The sequence below is a fragment of the Lolium rigidum genome, chromosome 3 (genome assembly GCF_022539505.1).
Source record: "Lolium rigidum isolate FL_2022 chromosome 3, APGP_CSIRO_Lrig_0.1, whole genome shotgun sequence".
Taxonomy (NCBI): domain Eukaryota; kingdom Viridiplantae; phylum Streptophyta; class Magnoliopsida; order Poales; family Poaceae; genus Lolium; species Lolium rigidum.
The window spans coordinates 365,531,523-365,556,032 of record NC_061510.1 but is presented as its reverse complement, the minus strand read 5'-3'; the positions used below and the strand labels follow the sequence as shown (position 1 = coordinate 365,556,032).

The 24,510-nt window shown below is 44.6% G+C and overlaps 4 protein-coding genes across 6 annotated transcripts; 2 read left to right on the top strand and 2 right to left on the bottom strand.

Moving 5' to 3' along the window:
* Positions 1–2,494: 2,494 nt before the first annotated feature.
* On the top strand, positions 2,495–8,888 carry LOC124704224 (nuclear poly(A) polymerase 1-like). Its single transcript, XM_047236467.1, has 12 exons — positions 2,495–2,883; positions 2,995–3,072; positions 3,163–3,270; positions 3,550–3,612; positions 3,689–3,850; positions 4,090–4,203; positions 4,291–4,353; positions 4,955–5,284; positions 5,846–6,010; positions 6,100–6,978; positions 8,074–8,141; positions 8,554–8,888. Exons 1-12 carry the CDS (start codon positions 2,782–2,784, stop codon positions 8,594–8,596), a joined length of 2,175 nt encoding a protein of 724 aa, XP_047092423.1. The 5' UTR covers positions 2,495–2,781; the 3' UTR covers positions 8,597–8,888.
* Positions 8,889–12,715: 3,827 nt separating this feature from the next.
* Positions 12,716–16,031, bottom strand: LOC124704223 (protein phosphatase inhibitor 2-like). 3 transcript variants are annotated; one of them, XM_047236465.1, is made up of 6 exons: positions 15,906–16,031; positions 14,959–15,049; positions 14,154–14,269; positions 13,890–14,057; positions 13,127–13,335; positions 12,716–12,927 (listed from the first exon to the last, which is right to left on the bottom strand). In XM_047236465.1, exons 2-5 carry the CDS (start codon positions 14,961–14,963, stop codon positions 13,145–13,147), a joined length of 480 nt encoding a protein of 159 aa, XP_047092421.1. In that variant the 5' UTR covers positions 14,964–15,049; positions 15,906–16,031; the 3' UTR covers positions 12,716–12,927; positions 13,127–13,144. The 3 variants fall into 3 exon arrangements, with proteins under 3 accessions (XP_047092421.1, XP_047092420.1, XP_047092422.1); XM_047236464.1 differs by lacking the exon at positions 12,716–12,927 and having other exon boundaries at positions 12,938–13,335; XM_047236466.1 differs by lacking the exon at positions 12,716–12,927 and having other exon boundaries at positions 12,938–13,335; positions 14,959–15,063; positions 15,906–15,974.
* Positions 16,032–16,916: 885 nt separating this feature from the next.
* LOC124700475 (cyclin-H1-1-like) lies at positions 16,917–20,650 on the bottom strand. The gene is made up of 13 exons (XM_047232600.1): positions 20,583–20,650; positions 20,395–20,445; positions 20,222–20,294; positions 19,887–20,005; positions 19,734–19,807; positions 19,336–19,456; positions 19,190–19,258; positions 19,037–19,078; positions 18,098–18,175; positions 17,822–17,880; positions 17,617–17,701; positions 17,097–17,170; positions 16,917–17,000 (listed from the first exon to the last, which is right to left on the bottom strand). The coding sequence occupies exons 1-13, from the start codon at positions 20,640–20,642 to the stop codon at positions 16,934–16,936; spliced, it is 972 nt and encodes a 323-aa protein (XP_047088556.1). The 5' UTR covers positions 20,643–20,650; the 3' UTR covers positions 16,917–16,933.
* A 531-nt stretch (positions 20,651–21,181) lies between these two features.
* LOC124700474 (magnesium-dependent phosphatase 1) lies at positions 21,182–23,523 on the top strand. The gene is made up of 4 exons (XM_047232599.1): positions 21,182–21,313; positions 21,393–21,564; positions 22,330–22,446; positions 23,042–23,523. The coding sequence occupies exons 1-4, from the start codon at positions 21,204–21,206 to the stop codon at positions 23,168–23,170; spliced, it is 528 nt and encodes a 175-aa protein (XP_047088555.1). The 5' UTR covers positions 21,182–21,203; the 3' UTR covers positions 23,171–23,523.
* Positions 23,524–24,510: the final 987 nt, after the last annotated feature.

Sequence of the window (24,510 nt, the reverse complement as noted above, 5' to 3'; positions counted from 1 at the left end):
TCTGAAAATTCTAATTAGTGAAGATAAGAGAAATGTGTTATGGGCAGCTTCACTCCAAAGCCTTGCTTTCTTTAACCAGAAATTTCAGGAATAGATTAAGTAAGGAAAAAAGATCACACCGGGAACATCAAACATCTAGATGTGGGAGTGGGCGGACGCCCTAAAATACATAAAAGCACCCACAAAAGAAAGAAAATACAAACATGCCCTTGAAATCACTCTAGGGCACCATCTCCAGTGTGGTCATGTCTGAGGGGACGAGAAAGCAGACCGGAGCAACCGTCATCCTTAGATATGTAGACAAAACTTCATTGGAGTCGTTGTAGTATCCACATGTGGCGTATGGCTGGGTTCGAGAGAATAGGCGGGGCACATTATAATTATACATATGTCCTAGAGGGATAGGTTGAATAGATGATTTGAAACTTCTACGATATTGGCTTGAAATATGCGAAATAAAACTAGAGTTTAATTTATTAAGCGCAAAATCCTAGGCAAAACTTTGTGCATCAACAAGCTATGCTAAACAAGGTAAGCAACTATGTGATAGTGATGCATGTAAAATGCGTACATGAACTTTGTCCTTTATTAGAATGAATTTCCACATATTTGCAACATATATGATGATAATACCATGTTTTACATGTATTTATAGGGATCTACAAATGATTCACTTTATTTGGTTTATAACTCTGCAGGATAGAAATTTTCTGTTGTGTATATTTTGCACTTTCAGAGATTTATATGGAGTCAAATTGAGCTAGGATTTTTGGAGAGTTATTTTTTCATCGGGAGAAACAAGCTGGGTCTGGAAGCACACATGGGGAGGCCTAAGGCCCAAAAGAGACTAGGTGGCGTGCCCAGACATGTAGAGCGTGCCACCCCCTCTCTTTTGGCCGTCGATCGTCAAAATCGCTTGATTCTTTCGCCCATCGATGTATTTTGACCTAAAAAAACCACTATATATCCGGCCCCTAAGGGTTCTCGGAAGGAGAGCGTCGCGGAAACGCAGAAACACAAAAACAGAGGCTGCAACAACGAAGATTGGAGGGGGATACTCCGCTGGAGCCGCCGCCAGAGGGATCTCCACCTTCTCTAACGTCTTCCTCATAATCACCATGATCAAGGGGGGTAGTCCATCTCTGGACTACAGATTTGTGGCAGTAGATTCATCTATTTCTCTCATGTTATTCATAGTTCTTAGTGTCATATGAGCTGCCCAACATAATTATGATCATATTTGTAATACCTACGTGGAGGATTTTTATTCTATGATATGATACTATGAGATTATGCAATACTTTGTGTAAGATGTATTGATAGTTCGTATTATGTACCCCGTTCTTAAGTATTGGTTCTGATCCAACTTATATGCAAGAACGTTTGTGGGGTGTTGTGTGTGTTAGATGGAATAGTATGGTTTTATGATCTATTATGACTTTGCATTTTCTTTTGCTATCCCACTAGGGATAAAACGAATGCATGTGCTTTGTTCATTACATGACAAAAGTAATGATCTTGTTTTTTTAAGGTAGTATATTTGATATTCAAACATCATGTCAAAATTCTTATGACTATACTCTGATTTTTTTTAAAAACTATACTCTAATAATTCTTAATACAAGATTGCTTAAAGTTATTCCTACCTGTGAAGTATAAGAGAGATGTGTTGCATCATCTCTATGTTAGGACATGATGCTCATATGGATGCTTATTTTATACATGTTAAAGTTATTTTCTTCATATCTCATTGATAAATTGTTATTATGCACTAAAAAAAAGGGAATAGTTAAGTGAACCCATGAACCTCGGTCCAATTTTAATCATAAGAAACATCTTTTGATCACTTTTATCTTACTTTTTATTGTAATAATAACACTCCTAGCCCTCGAGTTGGTGGGAATTAGGCAGCAATGCCACTGGATATATCGCCTGTCACCCACGACCCCCTCCTTTCCGGATTCCTTTTCCTCACACCTCCTCTCCCGACTCTCCCCCACATTGGCGCAGCGCAGCCCTAGGCTCGGCGCCCCGAGCTATCTCCGGCGAAAATCGCCCATCGTCTCCGTCGTCCGCCCCGCAGCTTTCCGGGTTTCACCTGCGCCGCCGTACCGGACCTCGCCGCCGCCGCCGCCCTCCCCCGCCGCTCTCCGAAACACGCCTGTACTCTGCTTTTATTTTTCCAATCAAGTACTGTAATACTACTATGTGCTATCCAAACTAGAAACGGACCCGGAATCCATGTGCTCGGCGGTTTCCTTTCCGCCGCCCCACCTTTATCTACCCTTCCCCTCTCCCCAATCCTGACCCACCCAAGCCCCACCCCGACCGCCGTGCCCTAGAGCTGCCGCCGTGCAGCCGTCGCCGCCGTTTCCACCCCTGCAGTCCCGGCGATTGGTTTTTGGGACGAGTTTTCGTCATCGGTTAAACACCACTGACCTCCACCAAATTTTGGTCGGCGCACCATCTAGATCCGGGCCCCCCTCAGGGAGCGAGAGTTCCGGCCGGAGAATCGAATTGTGGAGTCCAGCAGCCAGGCGCCGGCGAAGACAAGGACTCGGCCTGCTTCTGTTGTCTTGGGGCAGCGTCGATGTGTTAGTGTGTAGGCTCAGATTGATTCTGTTTTCATCCTGTAATATTTTTTTTTTGGTTTTGTTCTGAACTCCACCCTGTAAGCTGGTATCTCCGGCATCCCCCTTTGCTTTATTATATAAAGGCTTGTTCAATCGACCTTTCGTCGAAAATAATAAATAAAAAAATATAAAAAATAATTGAGGAGCCATGATGGCGAAGAACAATGCTGGTTATCTTGGCGTCTCGGAGCCAATCTCGCTAAGCGGGCCGACTGAGAAGGATCTCATTCAGACGGCCGAGGTCGAAAAGGTGCGTGCCTGTGGTATATGTGTATCAGATAGATCAAGAATTTGCATTTTTTTTTCTCTAGTTCCCCTGTTGAGTACGTTTTGCTCATATGTTGTTATTGGTGTCTACCAGTTCCTTGCTGACGCGGGCCTGTACGAGAGTCAAGACCAGGCCGTCTCGCGAGAAGAGGTCTTAGGCAAACTTGACCAGGTTCGAGAATGCTCTGTTGATTGTGCTTATATTTTTGGATTATAATTTTGGTAGGCCGGTTTCAAGACGACCTGTTGTTTGTCCTTGCAGACTGTGAAAGCTTGGATTAAGAAGGCCACTAGGGTGAGCGGTTACGGCGAGCAGTTTGTGCAAGAAGCAAATGCCAAGATCTTCACATTCGGTTCATACCGCCTTGGGGTACTCTGTTATGCCGTTTCTTGCGCACTTCTGTTTCTAAAGAAATACTTAATCGCTAGATGTTACTGTGTTTTTATGCTTTTTTTTTCCTGTTCTGTATGTTTTTCTATCGAATTACATTAGTGCGTTAGTCATGATGCATACATCTTTGTAGAGTCTGATGGTTTTAGGTAGGTATACTGGTATGGATATATATCGTTGCCGCTTTTACGAGGTTTTCTATCTCTGTAACCCAAATTAACTGTTGTGATTCTTCTTAATATGTTGCTAATTGCCCAGGTGCACGGCCCTGGTGCTGATATTGATACGCTATGCGTTGGTCCAAGACATGCAACTCGAAATGTAAGAGGATCTGTTACTGAAATTCCAGTGGCATTGCTGTCTTTACTGTGTCAAATGTGCATTTCATTTTATGCAGGACTACTTCTTCCGGTGTCTTCACGATATGCTAGCTGAGATGCCAGAAGTTTCTGAGTTACATCCGGTACCAGATGCTCATGTGCCTGTTCTGGGGTTCAAACTTTGTGGGGTGTCCATTGATCTTTTATATGCAAACCTTGCACATGTGGTGATTCCTGATGTAAGTTTGTTTTACAGCTTTGTTACTTCAATATTGCAGTATTGCATGCCATATTTATCTTGTGCTAATTGTAATAAATGGGTAGAGAATGTAGCAGTATCCATCTGAAAATGAAAGACCATATAGATGGAGCTTAGCATTTTATTCCATAGTTTTATTTGGCTTGCGAATCATTTCATGACATACTTTTGATGATGTTCGATAGAGATTCCTAACCATGGTACACGATTCCTTTTCAGGATCTTGATCTTTCTCAGGACTCCATACTGCACAATGTTGACGAACAGGCTGTCCGTAGTTTAAATGGGTGTCGAGTTACTGATCAGATCTTACGATTGGTCCCGAACATTCCGGTATGTGTCCTTACGAATGCCTGTTCCTCAAGTAAACATGTTAATATTATTCTAGGGACTAAATCCCACTTCTTTTCTCAAATCCAGAGCTTCCGGACAACCTTAAGGTTCATGAGGTACTGGGGAAAGCGTCGTGGGGTGTACTCAAATGTATGCTTCTTCTTGCTGCAAGAGAATTCTTTAAACTATTAGCATACATGCATGATCAGGGAAACACTGGGAGCTTTATGTGGGGAGGCCAACAGAAGAAGAGAAAATTTAGCTTCATTCTGAAAAAAGATATTAAGTTTCATTTGGTTTTAAGCAAAGGGTTGACACCAAATGTAACAATAGACTGCCTTATTTGTCTTCCATTTATCTGCCTATCATACTGTTTTGAGGTCAACTGTTCAAGTACTACTGTGGTAAAATGAGACAAAATATAAGAAAACGGGAGAACTAAAAAACTTATCATACTGTTTTGAGGTCAACTGTTCAAGTACTACTGTGGTAAAATGAGACAAAATATAAGGAAACGGGAGAACTAAAAAACTTAACGTTTGCTTAAGCTGTTCACTGGTATTTGCAAAATACTGTTGCACATAAAAACTGGTGAGGTGAATAAAACGAATTGCACCATGGGGGGCCCATAATATATAGCTATGCCCCATTGCAGGATTACATGTTTACATTATGATGCATACACATATCACTATCAATATTATGATCTATGAATATGAAATATATACTCATATATTGCTTGCTTGTCCAGGTTATAGGATTTTTGGGTGGCATAAATTGGGCAATTCTTGTTGCTCGAATATGTCAATTGTACCCAAATGCATCGCCCAGCATGTTGATATCTCGGTTTTTCAGAGTCTTCAGCCAGTGGAAGTGGCCCAACCCTGTTATACTTTGCCATATTGAGGAGGGTCCTCTTGGCCTCCCTGTTTGGGATCCAAGAAGAAACTTTAGAGATAGGGGCCATCAGATGCCTATAATTACACCCGCATATCCTTGTATGAATTCTAGCTATAACGTATCTAGTAGTACTAAGTATGTGATGATCCAAGAATTCACGCGAGGATTTGAGATCTGCCAGGTACTTGTTATTTCAGAATGATTTTTATATCCTAATAGGAAATCATCAGCAAATAAAATCATTCATGCATTTAGGGCTGATATATATAATATACTCCCTCTGGCCCGAAAAGGATGTCGCAGTTTTGTCCGTATTTAGACTAATCTGAGATATCCTTTTTGGGACGGAGGGAGTAATAGAGATCAAATGGTTATATGTCTAGTGTCTAGTAGTCACAATATTCCTAAGCGCAAACTGTAGTCCCCATTTCTGTACCTTAGTCTGCAAATGTGTAGATAGTTATTATTTTTTTTTTGCGGGGGAGATAGTTATTATTAATGTAGTAGAGTTATGCAAATTCATTTTGTTCTAGAGTTATCTTTAATTATCTGATTAAAATATATAATGTATGTGATGCCTGTGTTTTCACTGTTAACTTAAACTATACATGAGCAGATTCTTGAGATTATGTGGCTTGTCTGTAGCAACTACTTTGTATTTATGTTTAGAACTTCTATTTTGAGTTCATTCTTATGGATGCCTTGCATCGGACTTTATTTAACCTTGATGTATAAACTGTAGGCAATAGATGAAAATAGAGCAACCTGGGATGATCTATTCGAGCCATATCCTTTTTTTGAATTATATAGAAATTATTTAGAGATTGGTATCACAGCGAGAAATGAAGATGACCTCAGAAATTGGAAAGGCTGGGTAGAGTCTCGTCTTCGCCAACTTGTACTGAAGGTGAATAACTTGAAATAAAACTTCCATTCTTATTAGTTTTAGTGTGCACTGTGCTGTCCTTTAATATGTGATTTTGGCTGCTGATGTAGTTTGAGCGATATACACATGAGATGCTCCTTGCACATCCTCATCCCAGAGATTTCTCAGATGGATCCAGGCCATTGCATAGCTTTTATTTTATGGGTCTTTGGCGAAAACAAACTGCCCAACCTCAAGAAGCTGAGCAATTTGACATCAGAGGAATTGTAAATGAGTTTAAGATTTCAGTTCTTGCTTATGTACATCGGAGAGAAGGAATGGATATTGAAGTCTCCCATGTAAAAAGAAAAGATATCCCCTTGTTTGTTTTTCCTGGTGGAGTACGTCCTCCACGTTCTTCCAGAACAGCAGGCAGGAACAGCCGTGCTGTTTCTAGGAATGATGTTACACCTGATCGTCATGTTGGAAATCCATTGGAGACTGAGAGTTGGAGTGATCCTCAGTCTGCTCAAGATGGTTCTGGTGGCTATCAAAGTACTTCGTTGTTGCCCTCTAATTTATCAAGTAGAGAAACCCAAAATATTTTGAATGGGCATTTGAATCTCCACACAGAAACTGTTGAGCATGAACATCCAGGGCGTTTTCTTGGAAGTCCACCTGCTCCTGGGGATAATGCTGTGGTGGATGTGGTTACACAACCTAACAGCATGCCATCTACTTCAAGCAATGGTGGTCCAACAAATGGGTTGGGCATTTGTTTCAACAGTTCACAAAAGGAATCTGAGGGGATTCGTGTAAATAATCTTGTGAGTTCCCCTCCTGCTCCAGTTGATGAGCTGGTATCGTATCAAGCTAAGCCTGACAATAAACATGGACCTCCTCATGGATCATCTTTGGAAGGATGTTCTGAAAGGATCCTGGGGCAAACATGCAACCTGAGCTCCCATGGTAATAATCATTTGAAGCGCAAGGCTGAGGACGAGCTGGAGGTATATTCTTTTTCTAACTCTTTTCATATGTATTTAGGATTTTTGTATGGCCTCGAGTCCTCGTTTTTCCTCTGCTCTTACTTAGAGTTGTAAGCTTGCATAGATGATAATTTACTGCTTTGTCTTCTGTTCCTCTTTCATGCATAAATACATATGTTAAATTGTCAAAGAAACCCCTGTTGATTTACAACCACAGCACATACTTTGTCGTAATTGTAATTATCTACTCCCTCCGGTCCTAAATATAAGCCATATAATTTCTGGCATGGAAATTAAGAAACGCATATTTAGGAAAAATTACACCATGTTTGGCTAGGGTTAACCGTACGTAATTGCCATGAGCTAATAGAGGACTTTGCATAAGATAAGTAAACCTAATCAAATCTCCAAAAATATTGTCCATAGAAGTAGGGCAACGCAATAAACCTTATATTCTGGTATTTTTCTCAAAAAACTATATAGCTTATATATAGAAACGGAGGGAGTAGTTCGTAATGATATTTCAATGAATGACATTATACTATTCTTTACATGTTCTGCCAATTTATTTCACAAGAGCCAGGACACAATGCATATTAAGTTTTCTGAAAATTCGATATGATAGGACCATTTGATACACTAAAGAGCAATGTAGGAAAAACAATAAAGGAACTCACAAATTGCGGTCTCTCTTCGGTCACCTGTTCACTGTGATGAATGCAACGATACCATTTACACATTTTCAATCCATATATATATTTTTTAGTACATACAAGTGGTCAAAGTTGTGCACCAAAGACCGTGGGAAAAATTCGTGCCTTATATTTTTGGATGGAAGGAGTAATTCCTTACCAGAACGTGGATAATAGTAGATTGTTTTATATCACCTCAGTATATTAAAACAAATGCCAACCAGCACTTTATGATGGCTGGGTTATTTTGCATTCACTATGAATAATTTACTCATTCAACATCATTGATACGATAGAGCTACACCATGCCACGTTGTACAGATTCATTAGCTTATTATGTTTTATCTCTGAATGCGTATTGTGACTTGGCTTATTTGCTTGTATTTTAACATTAGTCATGATTTCCTTTTGTTTTTTAAAACAGCCACTTGAGCTTGCTTGCCCGCCAGTTCGCGCTACTCCTGCATCGACTGTCCAAAGAAAGCCCCTCAGGTACCCCTGTACTACCTATATTTGGAAATAGATGACGTCATGGAAAGCATGCAGTCAAACTTTTCTAGACTCCTCTAGTTAATTAATATTCTAACATATGAAGTATTTAGATTGATCAAAGGAAAAGTAACAATCCGTTGGTAGTATGATTTGTCACGAAAAATGCTTCCATAATATGATTTATAAATGTATAACATATGCATTTGTGAAGTAAGTCAAACTAGTATCTTGGAAACTTTACTCATGTCTGTAATTTTCTTATATTGGTTAATTTATGATTGATGGGATCAATGTTTTGCATGGTCATTTTGCTCCATTTATCCAACGGATATTGGCAGTTCCTACTGTTCCTTGATTTTCCTGATTGCTGTGAGATGTTACGCTGCTAATAATATTTCTTAATTTGTTGAAGGCTTCGATTGTCCACTTTGCCGCAACCAAAACAAGCTGAATGAAGCCCCCGAATCCAATAACAGGCCAAGAAGTGAAGATACAGAGGAGGATCGAACAACAAGATCTTTCTTTTTCTCATTTTATCATGTTCGAAATGTAAACACGCCGAATTGTGTACTGCAGAGAAAGTTAAAAGGAAAATGCTGTAATGTTGAGACATTTTTACCCGTGGCACTTGCATCTGCTAGCTCGAAATCTTATCTTGTTTGACTGGTACTAGCTGTAATAACATATGTTCGGCAAATATTATATTGTTTGGCAATAAATGCCAGCCTTGTGTATAAATTGAACTGATGAACTAGCCAGAACCAACTCTAGCTTCGGTGGCGTTGTTAGAGCATCTCCACTCGTTTGGCCTCCCCATGCCGAAATCCGGGGTTAATTTCGTCCGGATTGGACGAAAAAATGGCGTGGAGAGGGCCAGCTTCCCAGCCGCGATTCCAGGATGATACGGCAAATTCAGATAAAATTGACGAGTTCGTTCAAGCATACGCGAAATTTAATGATATTTAACATATAAAGGCGTAATGATATTTAACATATAGAGGCGAGTTCGTACGTACATATATTTGAATTCGGCGATTGATAACCTAAAACTTAAACTAAAAAATGTCCTCCTACATGCCGAAATGGCGGTAGAAGGACGTGGTCGCCGCCGTCATCTTTGTCGCTCGAGCCGGCGCTGTCCTGGAGCGGCGGCGCCTCGTACCAGCGGCTCGTACCCTGGCCAGCGTCGCCGGCGCGTGGCGGTGACGGCCGGTAGATGTCGTCGTCGCTGCTCTCCTCGAGCTTGATCACCTCCCTGGGCGCGGCGTTCCGCGTGGAGGACGGTGCGGCGGCGCGGGCAGCGAGTTGACGCGCGGCGGCCAGGTCCAGCATCCGCCGCTGCTGCTCCGCCTCCTGGCGCTTCCAGTCGCGCCTGGACCATTCCAGTGCGTCGATGGGGAGGCTGTTGTCGGCGGGCACCAAGTCCTTCAGCGACCTGGCGATCGCCTCCGCCACCGCGGCATCCTCTGCGCGCTTCGCCTCTTCCTCGGCGAGCTGGTTCGCGGCGGCCGCGGCGTCCTCCTTCTTCGCCGACTTCCTCTTCCGCCCGCGCTGCGGAGAGGAGGGTTGGTCGCGGATGACGAGGGCGCCGCTGCTGCGCCCTCTGCTCGGCGGTGGAGACGCCGGCTCCTTCTTGACGCGCGCCGGTGTCGACGGAGACGCCGCCTCCTTTTTCACCGGCGCCAAGGATGGCCTCGACGCCGATCAGGAAGACGACGAGCTGACAGCCATGCGCCGTGGCTGCCAGATGTTTCCCCGGCGGCGGCTGGCCGATGCCCTCGATGGAGGGGCATCGTCGGCCACCGGGAAGTTGCCGCCCTCGATGTGCTCGAGGACGTTCTCCAGCGTCCTATTCGGCGCGGTCCACCAACGTCGGCGACCCGCGGCGTTGTTGCGCGGAGGCGGAGGCGGCGGGCCGTCGTAGGCCGCCAGCTCCCGCTCCCACCGACGGAGGAAGAACGAGTTCCAACTCGTGTAGTTGTCGGGGTGGTGGCGCGGGTCGGCGCGCTCTTCGTCCATCATCGTCATCCGAGCCTCCTCGATGGCGACGTCGAGGGTGTGGCCCCGGGGCGGCGGCGGGATTGGTACGCCGCCAGCACTTAGCCGCCACCCGCCGCCGGGAGGCCTCGTGTCCGGCGGGCAGGGGTACCCCGCCTGGTAGAGGAGGTGCCCCTCCCACGCGTGGAGCGACCGGCGGGGGAAGCCGTTGTTGGCTGCGCCGTCTTCGTCGTAGAACGCCATGGATCGGGAGAGTGGAGGGAGAGTGGAGCGGGGATACGCGTCGCGGCGAGTGGAGCGGGGTATATAGGCGTGGCTGGTGCCGGCGATTAAATGACGCGTGGAATGCGACGCGTCCGCGGCGAGCTGACCGGCGGCAGACTTTTAGTGCGCGCGGAAGACGATGCGCACGCGGAAGACGATGCGCGCGCGGAAGACGATGTGTGTGTCGCTGACCGATCGGGTCCACCTCTGCGGCGAAGACGAAGCGAAAAGCGCGGGAGAAATATCTTGGCGTTTCGCGCGCTTTCGCTTCGTCCGGAGTCCCCGAGCGCTCCCCGGTAGGCCGGGATTGGCGTGGGCTCGCCGGATGGATGAAAGCCCAAATCCGACGAAAAAGAGGAACCGGGACGCGGCTGGACCATTTTTCGCCGTCCGGATGAAAAAATGGCACGCCGGAAGCCTGTTCGCGGAGTTACACCTGGGTATGACGTTACTCACAAAAGCGTTTTGATGCCATATGTGCCTCGTAAAATCCACACAAGAGCGTCCTCCTTGGAGGTGTCGTGGACCCTAGTCTTTTGCTGGAAGGATGTTCCTTGTTTTAGGTTATTTTAGTTAGAGCATCTCTAACAGAAACCGAAAAAGGTGCAAACCGAAAAAGTGGTTTTCAGTCTTCCGAAAACAATAGTTCGTTCGAAATTGGCAGTGGCGCAGATTAGAAACCGAAAAAGTGGAACTGAAAAGCGGAATTTGAAATGGCGCGGGTAAATTATGCGATGATCATAGTTCGACATCAAATTGATGCCCCGATTGAGCATCAAAACATACATTGTTCATAAAATTAAAGCTACGTTACTGGTACACCGGCGAGCGCTAGTTAGCTAAAGCAAAATGCGGCCACTATATTGACCTACGCTTGCGGCGATGCCGGTGGTGGCGGAGCGGTTCGTCGGTAGAGGGCGCAGACGCTGTCGTCGACGAGCTTCACTTGTCGTCGGCGCCAAGCTCGACTATTTCGAGCTTGACGCGGCGGACACGGGCCTCCCAGCGGGCCGCCTCGTATTCACGGACGAGGCGGACGGCTGCCGCCTCCTCCCGGCGGAAGCGCGCGCGAGCCTCCGCCTCGCTGATGGCCTTGGTCTGCGCGAGGACGGCGTCCTCCTCGTCGCTGCCGTGGACATAGTCCCCGGCGGAGAAGGTGGGCGACCGCGCGAGGATGAAATCCTCGTCGTCGCTGCTGTCCGCGACGGGGAGCCGCGGTGCGCGGCTTGACTGGCCGGAGGACGAGCCCTCACCGGCGTTCCCGTACCTGGCGAGCTTCCCTGGGGGCGTGAGCCCCCAGTTCGTCCACTAGCGGGCGCTGCGCTTGCGTGCGCCCTCCGACCGGTTCCATTTCCGCCGCTCCGCGTCAGTGCGGAAGACGGGCGGGCGTGGCGGTGAGTCGCCGCCGCCCAATCCGGCGGCACGGCCTTGGGAGCCTCCACGGGACGACATCGCGTGGCGGCGGGCTTTCGATAGGTGGCTGGGGCGAGCAGGATTTCTCGCCGAAAATGGTCAGGGGCGGCGGCGGAGGGAGAGGAACGACGGAGGGGAGTAGGGTTTGCGACCCGAACTCCCCTCCGCGAACCCTTTTAATAGGGGCCGTTCGGGGACCGATTCGGGCCCCTGAACTTATTTTACAGACCGGCCCATCTTTTCGGTCGCTGATCTGCAACACATTCGGCCCGAACCCGTAAATCCGCCGAAAAAGTTCGGTTCCGACGGGATGCTCTTACAATGTGTTCCTCTCCGCCCTATATCTCTCAGTTGGTGTGCCTGGGCGCGTGGAATTAGGTGTCGGTGTGGCTCGTGTCAACGAAGGGTGCGTGGAACTAGGTGTCTTCTTTGGAGCCTTAGCATGATTACTTTTTGTCTCTCTACTACTATTATAATCTTTGCTCGGCTTCGGTGATTGAGCTATGAGGACGACAACGCGCTTTCAAGTAGTCGTCGCTAGGTGATTCAAGGACATAGTTATTATTTTTATTACTTTTAGAACTCTTATGCTACTGTTAATGATTACTTACATATCACAGTTCGAAAAAACTCGTTTCATTATTCCACTTGCCATCTCAACTCGCGTTGCTCATTCCATGATAAGTGTCATTGTTTTAGCTTATTTTTAGTTAAATTTAAAACAAAACAATAATTATTCTGGATCAGAGGGATATGTGATGTGTGAGTGCCTCTAGTCTTGGGTAGGCTTCTACTTGTACTTCTAGAAGAACAGGAGTACAAGCAGGCCTCAATTTCCTTCTTTATAAGCTGTTTCCAGTAAACCAGCTAATCACAAAAACATTAATGCATGATCTCAGGAAGAAAATTTGCTCAAGAGCTAATCACATAACTCAACTCCAGTATTATAAGAAGTGACCCATACAATTTCTTGCTTGTTGACTGAAAATATAAGTAGCTAGGCAACCACAACATCTCGAAACAAGGGGAGAGGGGTACAGGTTCTTTGCGTGCTTCACCGTCTGATCTGATATGCAAAACAAGGATTCAGCAATACACACAGAGCAGGCACCAGCTGCAGTATTACATAACTCAACTCCAGTATTATAAGAAGTGACCCATACAATTTCTTGCTTGTTGACTGAAAATATAAGTAGCTAGGCAACCACAACATCTCGAAACAAGGGGAGAGGGGTACAGGTTCTTTGCGTGCTTCACCGTCTGATCTGATATGCAAAACAAGGATTCAGCAATACACACAGAGCAGGCACCAGCTGCACGCTCGTTGCTCATGCTTGAGGTGATGACTGTTTGTCCTTATCGCATGCCGCCTTCTCTCCAGCTGTCTTGTTTTGGGTGTTGTTTGCCCCTTCTTCGACCAGAGATCCAGAGCGCATTAGTTCCTTGACCTTCCGGAATTCATCGTAGTGAGCACGGCGATGATCGTTAAAACTCACAGATCCTTTGTCACCTTCTGAGTCTGCATGAACACCAACACATCACTTGTTCAAAATAGCGCCCTGGACTTTGGTTATAAGCTTATTATACCCAGTATAATGATAAAATATCTTAGAAAAGCGCTGTGAAAGCTTTAGGAAAGCTAGGAAACTGAGAACAGCTATATGAGTGGTCATTAGTTGGATCACTTATGGACTTCATTGCAGAAAGTTTGATACCATAACAGTCCCTGTACCATAACATGGAGTTACATAACTCAACTTGTAAAATAGATTGCACAGTGGCAAATGCTGATTTACTCTAGAAACTAACCATCAAACAGATAACACCTCATGTAGTAACAGCTATATACATTCTTGATTTGTCATCACAATCTTGAACTAACACGTGGCATAACCTTTGAAGACTAATCATCCATGCAGTCACTCGAAAAACAACTTAGTTTTTTCACTATAAAGCAAGTGACAAAAATTTCTCTCGTTTAAATCGACTCAAATGGAGCAAAACAATGTAATAGAAAATTACTGTAAGCAGAATAACCACATCAAAATGGCAACTGAGCAAGAAGCTACCAACCATCATCTTGTTCCATGGTATCTGCATCATCATCTGAGGTTGCCCAATCATCATCCTTTGAATCATTTTTACTCGAAGAAGCCACACCATTTAAAGCAGTTAAAATAGCTTCAGCATTAGCAGTCTCCTCTAGACACTTGTCGAACGGGCGTGTTGGTGATAGTGACCCTAGACAGCAAGTAGTGGAAGAAATGTTCAGTTCTTGCACATTATGAACAATAACGGTGGTCAGGTTAGATAAGATAAAGGTAACAAGATATATACCATCATCATCCATCATAGGGTGATAGGGTGTCTTGGGCTCAGTTATCTTCTGCCTCACTGGCTTGTTTGATTCAATCTCATACAGATTGTCCTCATTCCACTTCACGCGATTAGAGCTGGAAACAAAAAAGGTTAAATTAATGGAAGCAAAATCAAGCAACTTGAGTTCTAGCTCACACTTATGCAGTCAGTTCAATCGTTTCTTTACCTCTGTATCGTAGCGCAGCAATTTGTGCCAAAAAACATGGTTTCATGCATATATGCAAAACCATAAATAATGCAAATGGGTCTACAAAATCAAATTCATTTTTTCAAGGGGCACATCCCTGTAGATGTCAATAGCTAGTCCGTATCCGGTTTAAGCATGTAACAGAGCAATGATGTTTTCCAAGTCTTCATAGTACCATCACATGCAAGAGCCAAATTGGGAATTTTGTATTCCCCTTAGACAGATAGCTCTACAGTTTACCATTTAACGTAAACTGGGACAGAGGGGGTAAACAAGTTCCCTATAGGAACTTCAGTTTACCACGTGATGCTGCAACTAAAAAATAAATTTAATATTCCTCAGCACTTATCAAACACATTCACTGATCACTTGTTTACAAGATGATACACAAAAATGAGATTATGCTCTATCGTTGTGCTAGTCCAGAGATAATATTTGAAACAAGTCGAGCCAAGTAATGTACTGTAGTAACTAAGAGTCTGAAACCAAATAGATAAACCGCGCATATCTGAACAAGTCAGTATGCAGGTTCAAACAGGTTTTTATTGATTCAAAGGAGGAACTAAGACTACTAACCTCATGCTTTAAGATTGCTGCACAATTTTGACAAAGCAACTCTGTTGAAGGCTTGAAGCCAGATAACACCACACCACCTCTTTTAGCTTTCCTGCAGAAAGAGAACTTTCAGACAGTCAGAGTAAGCCAGATAACAGAGCGCGTGTACCAACTATTTAACTGAATCATACTTCTTCTATTAAAACTACACAGAACGTGACACGGTAATAAGCAACTTCGCTACATGTGAGAGCAATTGTGCATGCCACGGAAATGGTGGCCGTCGGTTACAGGTACTATATTAATATTGCAATGGTCAGCGAGAGATGTGCACAAACTGTCTAATTCAATTTTCCTTTCATCCACCTAGCACAGCTGCTGAAGAACGAGCAGTCCTCGCTCGGCATCGCACCAGCACACATTGCTGCACAAATTGCTCTTCGCTGGACTGGTCGCCTTGCCTTCCTACAAGCAGCGCTCTGCGAAGGCCTGCCAGGCATGATGATGCTCGATAAAGGCAGTCTTAGTTTGCTGCTGGGCGTGGTCCGATCTGGCTCGATGCCATCTATGCCGGGAGCATGCCACGGTGTAGGTCCGTTGAGATAACCACTAGAGCAAGGTGAGGCTAAATCAGAGGATTCGTACTGTGGTGGTGAGCAATTAGGGAAGGGCAACACAATCCCCTAAAAAATATATAGGGTAAGTGTACTACGGAGTACTACAAGTCTACAACAACAATCGCTCAGTGTGTTGGACGATGACCATCATTCTGGAGCGGCAGACCCCATGATTCTGCACGCTTAACGGAGATATTACCAAAATTAAAACTGGAAAACGGAAGATCATCATCTACACGTCCTGCGGAAGCATGCCCATAGTAGGAGCGGATCTGGAAGGCGTGCCAAAACCCGTAGAGAGGTTGCTTTGGGTTGAACTAACTGATCGCCCCTCGATGACCAGAGAAATACCTCGAAAATGGATGTCCGGGACTGCGGGCGGAGCGGAGACAGCTGGGGGCGATGAGGTGGAACGGCGAGCCCGCGTGGGAGGCGGGAGGGTTGGTTGGGGAGCGGGGTGGGCGTCGGCGACGAGGCGGAGCTAGGGCACGGCGGCAGCGGTGGTGGACTTGAGAGAGATTCTAGCGCCGCATCGGACCGGATTTGGGGCTTGGAAGAAGAGGAAAGGCGCCGCACGGAGAGGAGAAGTCGCCAAGCCAAGGAGAGGGATTTTTCTTTTTTTTTTGACGTGCGGAGAGAGGGATTTTGACCAGCCAGAAAAAATCTGATGTACTCCGTACTGTATTTTGACTTGAGACGCTGATTAGAGATTTGATTTTGTGTATAAAAGTACTATTACAGTACTGATTTAATATATTACTACTAGTATTTTTACTCAGAAACAAGTCGATATGTTTCTGCAAACGTGCACATCTGGTTGAGATGCCAAGGTAAAAAAAAAGGTTTCGGTCTCTTTCAGGACAGTGATTCTCAACAAATACTGTCAAAATAAGGCAGATTATCTTGATTGTCAGCTCACTGCAAATGAAGATTAACTCTAGCAACTTTACCTGACACAGGCAGGCAGTTTGTATCATTCCTGAGGTTGTCACTCCCCATGTGACAAAGAATTAACTTACATCAATATAGCATCCAACGTTCTACACCTCAAGTTTCTCTAACATCGCGCCGAACAATTAAGTTATTACTCCAATAAAATTATGAAGTTATTACAGAATACATGTAAGGCACATCATCTGAAAATGGCTTGTCCTTGTCCTTGGCCAAGGCCTAAGCTGGTCAGGAGATCAGCTCAGCATCACTGGTGCAATGGCTGGAGACGTCGGAGTTGAAGTCAACCGGAGAGCCTGGGCACACGAAGAAACATGTATCATAACTTGGTCGCACGATAAAGCTAGGCGCATAACCACGGTGCAAGTCCTTACCACCGCATTTTCCCTAACTGGTTCTTACAGAACACAGCTGCCCTTACAAGGTACTTACTGCCGGGCATCACCAGCAGTCCTTTTTGATTTGTGCTTCGGCTTCTTTTCCTTCTTCTTGTGCCTGAAGAAATTTCCATGTAGCAAAGCATTAGTTGACTACACAAGGGTAAAAAATAATGGAGGACATGCAGGCCCGTAGAGATGAGAGCGAGCTTACTCATCCAAGCAATGTCTCAGCTTGCGATCAGCATGTTTCATGTCTTCTTGAGTAAGTATTTGAAGCCGGTCAACCTGCAGAAATACGCAAATAGTACAGCACATTGATGATTAGATGTCAGAAAATCCATCAATCTGACAGCTCTGGGTGTTCCAGAATGTCGGGTAAACCTCTGCTGTATAAAAATAGACCCTCATCAAGTATCATCCACATACGAACTGTCACATATTTATAACAATAAACCCTCAAGCATCATCCATGATGTCTATGCAATCGAAGATGCAAGCAAACAAGAACGGATGGTACTCTCTGTCAGGTCAATAGATAACCAATACCCTCCGGAACAGTCACATATGTTAAACAAAGCACGGAAGCACCACCTTATCTAATCCTTCTCTGCTAAAACTACATGTATGTGCAGACCAGTGAAATGAAACGCGCAGTTAAAGAACAATTCTTGGTGGGAGTTCACATAATTATGTCAAACTGTATTTGTACCAACCCAGGTAAAAGTCCTCACCAAGTAATTAATCGTATTCATTATCTGAACAAATTGTTCGACTGGACAATCAAGGCGTTGCCTTGAAAAAACACTTTCCAAGTATCTGCAAACAATCAATGAATTTAGCAAGATCAACAATGAATAAATGGAAAATTGAACAATAGCATCATGAAACACAAAGTTCCAACACAGTAAGGATAAACACTGATAAGAAGCTTACGACCTTTCAAAATCGAGGACCTTGAGTGCGTCATTGGACTTGTACAGAGCAGCCAATGCCAACTGTAAAAATAGGAACACTATTTAATCAGGTCATATAAGAGATGGGTAGAAAACAAGGTTTGAACACGTCAAGCTTGACATATAGGATTAAGCTTTCTTAATTAGACACACATTAACCAATTAATTTATGAAAATGGCAGTGATGTAGCAGATTTTTTATTTTAGACAAAAACAGATTAACTGAAGATTATCTATATTATTGATGGCTCAAGATTACCTGTCCAGGAGTATAGAGAAGAGGTGCGTCGGTCAACATCATTCTGTCAACATGAGAATTCGCAGTTTGATACAAATCCTACAATACAAGCATCTGATGCATAAGCAGGGCAGCCATACAACTTTTGCATGTTTTTTTTAACTTCCAACTTGCATTTTTGTTATTTGTACTATCTATCTTTCATTCCATATAAGGAATAAGCTGAAAGAGCATTTTTTTACATCGAGCCAAATTTCCACATTCAGACTATTTTCCCTGTAATGGATGGTTGAATTATTGTTTGAGCAAGTGACACAAAAAGTTACAATATTTATTTGCCTCTTAACCTATGTGGCTAATTAATTGGTCGTAATACTTATATGATGTATCTTACTGTCGACCAGAAACAAGTGATAAAAGTTAATGTTCAACACAAGCCAGTGTGACGTAGTAAAATTGATAGACTTTTATGTTTTCGGTATCCTTTTGTTGGTGCAATCCCAAATCAATTCTGACACCAAATCAATTCTGACACCAACTCAATTTTCACAGCGAACATTCATCTGTTATCCAAAACAAGGGGATCCAGAGGTTGTAGATAAAATAATTCAATCTTTGCCTTATTCTTATATGACAGTATTTAAAAAATGATCCTCAGAAGTTAATGCTACGATCTTGGTACTAGCAATTAGTAAAACCATAAGTGTACTCAATTACCTTCACCTACAAGTTTAGGCCTTCAGGGTTAACCAAACCAGACATGCCTCATTAAATCATATTATTTCTCAATGATTAGGATTACATATAATGTGTAACTTTTATTCATAGCATACTAGGATAGGAAGATTAAGTAAAATATAGAACATATTTTTCCTACACATGTCAGGTAAAGGGTAACACAGTAAACATTAAATTATTGTGCTTGAACAGTATGGCAAAAGGGTTGAAGAAATGTATGACCTTCAACCGTTGGTGTGCACCATTACCTGCCCGACAAAAATCCTTTGTAGAAAGGAAAAAAAAAACTGGCATTAGCCAACGGAGCCATACGATAAGCTCAAATATGATGAATTTATAATGCTGACTATCATGAAATGTTCACAAGGAACTTACATCCATGTCATCAATAAACCCTTCGATAGATCGATATGGAGCAAAAACGATCAGATCAAAATCTAAAGACTGGAAGAAACGAAGAAATTTTGTGTCACATTCTGTTTGCTTGGAAACGTTAAAAACTCCATATGGAAATGGCTTACTTTCAGAACAATCATTTCGTTATTTAGAATAATCTGGTGGTCCTGGTTAATTCCTTTGCCAAGTTCCTCAGCAGAAACATGATTTTCTTCCACTTTGCAAGAAGAATATACACAAGTTAACCTGTCAAATTAAAATCGATTAACTTGGTCCCTGGCAACATACTAACAGGGTCAAAGACATTGACTGATAGGGATATAAGACACTACAAACACCCATACTTATTTCTTCAATTAGAACACATACATCATTGCCTTTAATAGACGTATAAATGGTTCCATTTGTTTGCATGGTTGTTTAGTTATGGTTGAGCGACAAATAATCTCAGCTGAGTATTTGATACACCAGGATCTTGTCTATTCTAAACCACAAAACTAGTCATTTTACCAATGTTGCTTACATAATATGCTTTGGGTGATGCTCCATTACAGACCACTGTAGATAGAATCTCTTGAAATATATTATTGCTGTAGCCTGCAAGGCAACAATTAACCGTTAGCACATGATCATTAAGCTACCAAAGACACTGTGTACTGGAAGAGGAGTGCTTTACCTGAATCTTGTGGGGGAACTTGAATGCTTTACACACTTCTTGAATCTTCTGCTCGTAAAATCTCCGCATCATTTGCTCCTCTTCGCAGGATAGAGGCTTCACACTCGAGCTCCCGGCAACTGAATTCAAAACAGCGATTTAGCACTTTTACATCCGAATGCGACGCCATCGTACACACTTCGCACAAACTTACATTACAGTGAACATTGGCCAAGCGCAAGGGTAAGTATGAAAGAACAAAACTTTGAACTGAAAGTGGCACAAAATATTGCTTTCGATGCTCATGTGTACCAATCAAAACACATAGGCAGCAGAAACCATCAAATGGCACGTACCGTGATCGGGCGCGGGTTCGGGGTTCGATATCGACCCGTCGACAGGGTCCACCTTCAACCGCGTCGTTCCATACTTCACAAAGAAAATTAAAGTAAAAATGAGCAGCCATTACTCATCCATAATAAACAAGTAAACAAGTGGATTGAATGTAATGAGGCCAGGAGAACCCAACCTGCGCGAGGGTCTCCGCGGAACGCCGGTTCACCCCCGTCCACTTATCTATCTGCAAGCATAATTACAGGCATCAGCATACCATGTTCAGGAGTCAGGAGTCTGTAGGCTATAGGTTAGCCGTCCCAGGGCAAAGCAACCTTGGGGCACCGAGGGCAGAAACAGAAACAATGGATCGGGAAGGGTCACCAGGTCTTGGGGCTGGAAGATCCACCGCTCCCGGTGCGTGGAGGTCTGGAAATCCGACATCTTCGCGCGGCCTAAGCGCTCCTACCCCCGCCGCGCGCTCTCACGAGCTGAATCGAGCTCGCCCCCCCCGGTGAACACTTCGAGATGCCAACCCACCTGATCGAAGGGAGTGGGAACGAGATGGCGCGTCCTTCGGAGGAGCGCGGTGGCGGCAGCGGCAGCCGGCCGCCGGGAAGAAGGAAGAAGGGGTTTCGAGGGGGGAATTGATTATCACCCCCCTGTTCTGTTCGTTCGCCTGGGCAAAATAAGGAGAGCCCTCTTCTTTGTCTGGCTCCCTTAGTTTGAGCTCTCCTTTAGTTTGGTAACTACAGTTATATTATTTGCCCTCTAACAGGTGACGTGCCTTGATTTCTGCGCGATGCGGGTGAACCGGCCCAGTAGCATACTGGGCTGAGATGGGCCTCGTCTTCTGACCTTTTCACCGTCCACGCGCTTTGATCTCGGCGTCGTCATATCCACATTCTCGCCTGCTACAACCGGGTCGCCGTTGAACCGGCGACAAATCCCTCCCAGAGCCGCCGCCGTGTGACCACCGCCGCCGCCGCCGTAGCAGCAGCCAGGATGGGCGACGAGCGGGTGAAGGCGGAGGCGCTGCAGATCCTGGGCCTCTTCCAGGTGCTCCCGCGCCTCGTCGTCTTCGACCTCGACTACACCCTGTGGCCCTTCTACTGGTCCGTGTGCTCGACCCCCCCGATTCCATTACTTGGAATCTAACTGACCATGGTCGACTGCCTTTTTCTCGTTCGTCAGCGAGTGCCGCTCCAAGAGGGAGTCGCCGAGCCTGTTCCGGCACGCCAAGGGCATCATGTGCGCGCTCAAGGAGAAGGGGGTCGACATGGCAATCGCGTCCCGCTCGCCCACCCCCGACATCGCCAGGGTGTTTATCGACAAGCTGGACCTCCAGCCCATGTTCGTCGCGCAGGTAAAGCTCGTCTGGCCGGTGGTATACAGGCTGCTGCACTTTACCGTATTCTGAACTCCATTATAGTTTCCTCGACGCACCAGAATTCAGGTAGTAGCTTGTTGCTTCGTTAGCAATCGGCCTTGGGATGTAAGTAGCTAGAAATTTTGATGTAAATGCACCAAGATTGTTAGCAATTGGTTTCCATACAAACTAAAATTGGAGTAAGGACATACTACTTTACAAGGGAATGTTTTTCTTCTTTTAGCTTGATCACATACAGCTTTTCTTCCTTCAATTTGACTGGACAAAAATAATGAAAACATTAGGCTGACCGGAAGCAGAATCAAGAATGCGTGAAGTGGATATTTTTTTTCTATTTAATCTAAGTTTAGTGCAGAGCACACATATCTCATTGATCCACTGAAAGTCTCACATGATATAGATTGTTATTGGGATAATTGCCGACATATTCCTCGAATATTTTTTTCTTTATTCCTCGAAAAAAAAAAAAATTGCCGACATGCCCAGTTTTATTGATTGAGAAAATTGGGAACATGCATTTTACATTTTTTTTCCCTTTAATCTGATTACAACAAACTCAAGGACGTGTCAAGAGGATTTTGTTGTTCATATTAACTTTAGTACACAGTTGAAAAATAAACACATCCCATTAGTATAGTAGAAGAGCATTCTGTATTTCTATACAAAGGTGCAAACATGTGCGAGTATGCATGGTATAAAGGGAAACATCATGTATCGCTTACTCTTGGCCATTGTATGAAGGAAATATTCTCCAGCTGGACTCACAAGACAGAGCATTTCCAAAAGATCCAGAGAAAAACTGGGGTTCCTTATAAGTCTATGCTCTTCTTTGACGACGAGGACAGAAATATTGAAACGGTAATGTGCTAATTCTGTCTGCAGTTACTTTATCCAAAACAAATATCCAAAATTTTGAATATTTTGGTATAGAATTTTCACTGTCTAGTCTCCAGTTGAGTGTTTATTCAACATGCCAGGGTTAGCATCAGCTTTGTGGGGGCATATCTTTTATTGAACACGCGTAATATTGTTGAAATTGCCATTCCATTACTATGTTGATCAAATATTTGTTATAAGCTTCAGAAGTTTCTGTTACGTTTTTTTCGGGCTCTTCAGAGCTGAAAGTTATTTGATAAGCTAGCTTACTGGGGTTTAATATTTGCTTTCTACTTCCGAATTTTCAATTTATGCGGGTATCTATCTAGTTGGAAGTATGCTTCAAAAGAAGCCCCATGATCTGGCTTCAAGATTACATAACCATTTAAGCTGGAAATATGCTGTTTCATGTTTTCAAGGAACAAATCCTTTTAGATTTATCCTACTTTCTAGCTGATGGTTTTATTCTTGATGGTGTGTGATAGCAGTCAGTGCTTACGCACATGTAAATTATTTTATACAAGCATTCATGTGTCTGACTGATTTTAACGACTAATATCTTCTTCCCTTGCTTCAGATATCAAAAATGGGAGTTACATGTGTTCTGGTAGACAATGGAGTAAATCTTGACATGTTTAAGTTGGGCCTTAGTAACTTCGCTACCACTGCTGATGCTGCTGCTGCTGCTGCACCACAAGACAAGTAGCCTTATTGTAAGTAGAAACAAGACAGACTTATGGCTTACTAATACTTGTGGAAAAGAAACTTGTATTTGGTGTGATTGATTGCCTTGCTCATGAGTAGTAGAGTAAGGATGACTTGGAAAGTACGGAAGTGCATAAACTATTCTTCATGGTGGCTTGGTTCCTTGCTACAGGAAATAAAGTTGGAACCATTAGACTGGAACTGCTACAGATTGTTGGCCTTGGCCAACTTATGGTGTATGCTCTCGAATTGCTACATTTGGAATGTATTGCTCTTCAGTGTTGTGTCTAAGGCTTGAAGCAACAACAGTCTGCACCTTGTGTATCTTGTATGTCATATAGCTGTTTTGGTTGCCGGCGTCAGTGCATTGTGTTACATGGGGGTGCGAATGAGGCGGGTGTTTTTTCGCCAATTTGGATACGGAAGGAGGAATGAATGTCTGGCACAATCTTTTTTTTTTTTTTTTTTGAACAAAGGAAGGACCTCGAAGGGTCCGAAGCTGCATTAAACGGTGGGCTTACATCTTACAAGGAGGACCACATGAGAAAAGGAAAATACAAGCAAATCCTCCACATTTGCAAAAGGAACCCTAACAAAATATTGGAGAATGCAATCCAGTCCTTCTCCACCGAAGAAGATGAAGTACTCAACATCACGGCCGCCTGCACCGCCGTCGGGGACGAAACCACTTGACGATGGGCATACGCTGAGCGCCATGATGGAGTCGCTGAAGAGCCTCCACATCGGCACACCGGCCTGGAGGTTGAAGACGCTGCAGAACACACAGCACCGCAGTAAGGAGTGGTCTCGTCGACCAAGGATAACCAAGGCGTCACCACGCCCCAGTTGATGAACTCCACGAAAGACAGCAACTTCCTGCCATGCCGAAGGAGACAGAGCTCCTCTCCACCACTCCCCCTCTCCACCCCCTTGATGGCTGAAGAAGAGAGGCCAAATCGGAGCAACTACCTCGCCAGCACAACACCATGCCCCCAGATCTGGATCTAGAGGGCGACCCACGAGCTTATTTGGGCGGGATCCTTGACCATCCCCGACCGCCACCTCCGGCTCCCACCTCAGGAGCTCCATGAGCAGAACGAGGACGAGCATCTCCTGGCTGCAGCTCGAAAGATCCAGGAGCACCCGAGACACCGGCAAAGAGCCAAACCAGCACCTAGCTACAAGCCCTAGACTAAGCCTAAGCCTACTATTTACAGGGGACTCCCGCGCTACACTCCCTTCACCACGCCGGCCGGCATCGCCGCCGGGGAGGGAAGCGGAGCTAGCCGGGCACGCGGACGCGACTCTCAACGGGGGCGGAGCTAGAGAGAACCAGAGGCT

What these genes read in the sequence shown, in the direction of transcription:
- LOC124704224 (XM_047236467.1), top strand. Translation starts at nt 2,782, where the DNA reads ATGATGGCGAAGAACAATGCTGGTTATCTTGGCGTCTCGGAGCCAATC. An exon ending in CAAGACATGCAACTCGAAAT is followed by an intron (nt 3,613 to 3,688) that starts GTAAGAGGATCT and finishes CATTTTATGCAG; the next exon opens with GACTACTTCTTCCGGTGTCT. An exon ending in GTCGTGGGGTGTACTCAAAT is followed by an intron (nt 4,354 to 4,954) that starts GTATGCTTCTTC and finishes TTGCTTGTCCAG; the next exon opens with GTTATAGGATTTTTGGGTGG.
- LOC124704223 (XM_047236465.1), bottom strand. An exon ending in CCCTATGATGGATGATGATG is followed by an intron (nt 14,058 to 14,153) that starts GTATATATCTTG and finishes CTTGCTGTCTAG; the next exon opens with GGTCACTATCACCAACACGC. An exon ending in TACCATGGAACAAGATGATG is followed by an intron (nt 13,336 to 13,889) that starts GTTGGTAGCTTC and finishes GTGTTCATGCAG; the next exon opens with ACTCAGAAGGTGACAAAGGA.
- LOC124700475 (XM_047232600.1), bottom strand. Translation starts at nt 20,642, where the DNA reads ATGTCGGATTTCCAGACCTCCACGCACCGGGAGCGGTGGATCTTCCAG. An exon ending in CATCACCCAAAGCATATTAT is followed by an intron (nt 19,457 to 19,733) that starts GTAAGCAACATT and finishes TTAATTTGACAG; the next exon opens with GTTAACTTGTGTATATTCTT. An exon ending in GTGCACACCAACGGTTGAAG is followed by an intron (nt 18,176 to 19,036) that starts GTCATACATTTC and finishes CTTGTATTGTAG; the next exon opens with GATTTGTATCAAACTGCGAA.
- LOC124700474 (XM_047232599.1), top strand. Translation starts at nt 21,204, where the DNA reads ATGGGCGACGAGCGGGTGAAGGCGGAGGCGCTGCAGATCCTGGGCCTC. An exon ending in AGCCCATGTTCGTCGCGCAG is followed by an intron (nt 21,565 to 22,329) that starts GTAAAGCTCGTC and finishes CATTGTATGAAG; the next exon opens with GAAATATTCTCCAGCTGGAC. An exon ending in AGGACAGAAATATTGAAACG is followed by an intron (nt 22,447 to 23,041) that starts GTAATGTGCTAA and finishes CCCTTGCTTCAG; the next exon opens with ATATCAAAAATGGGAGTTAC.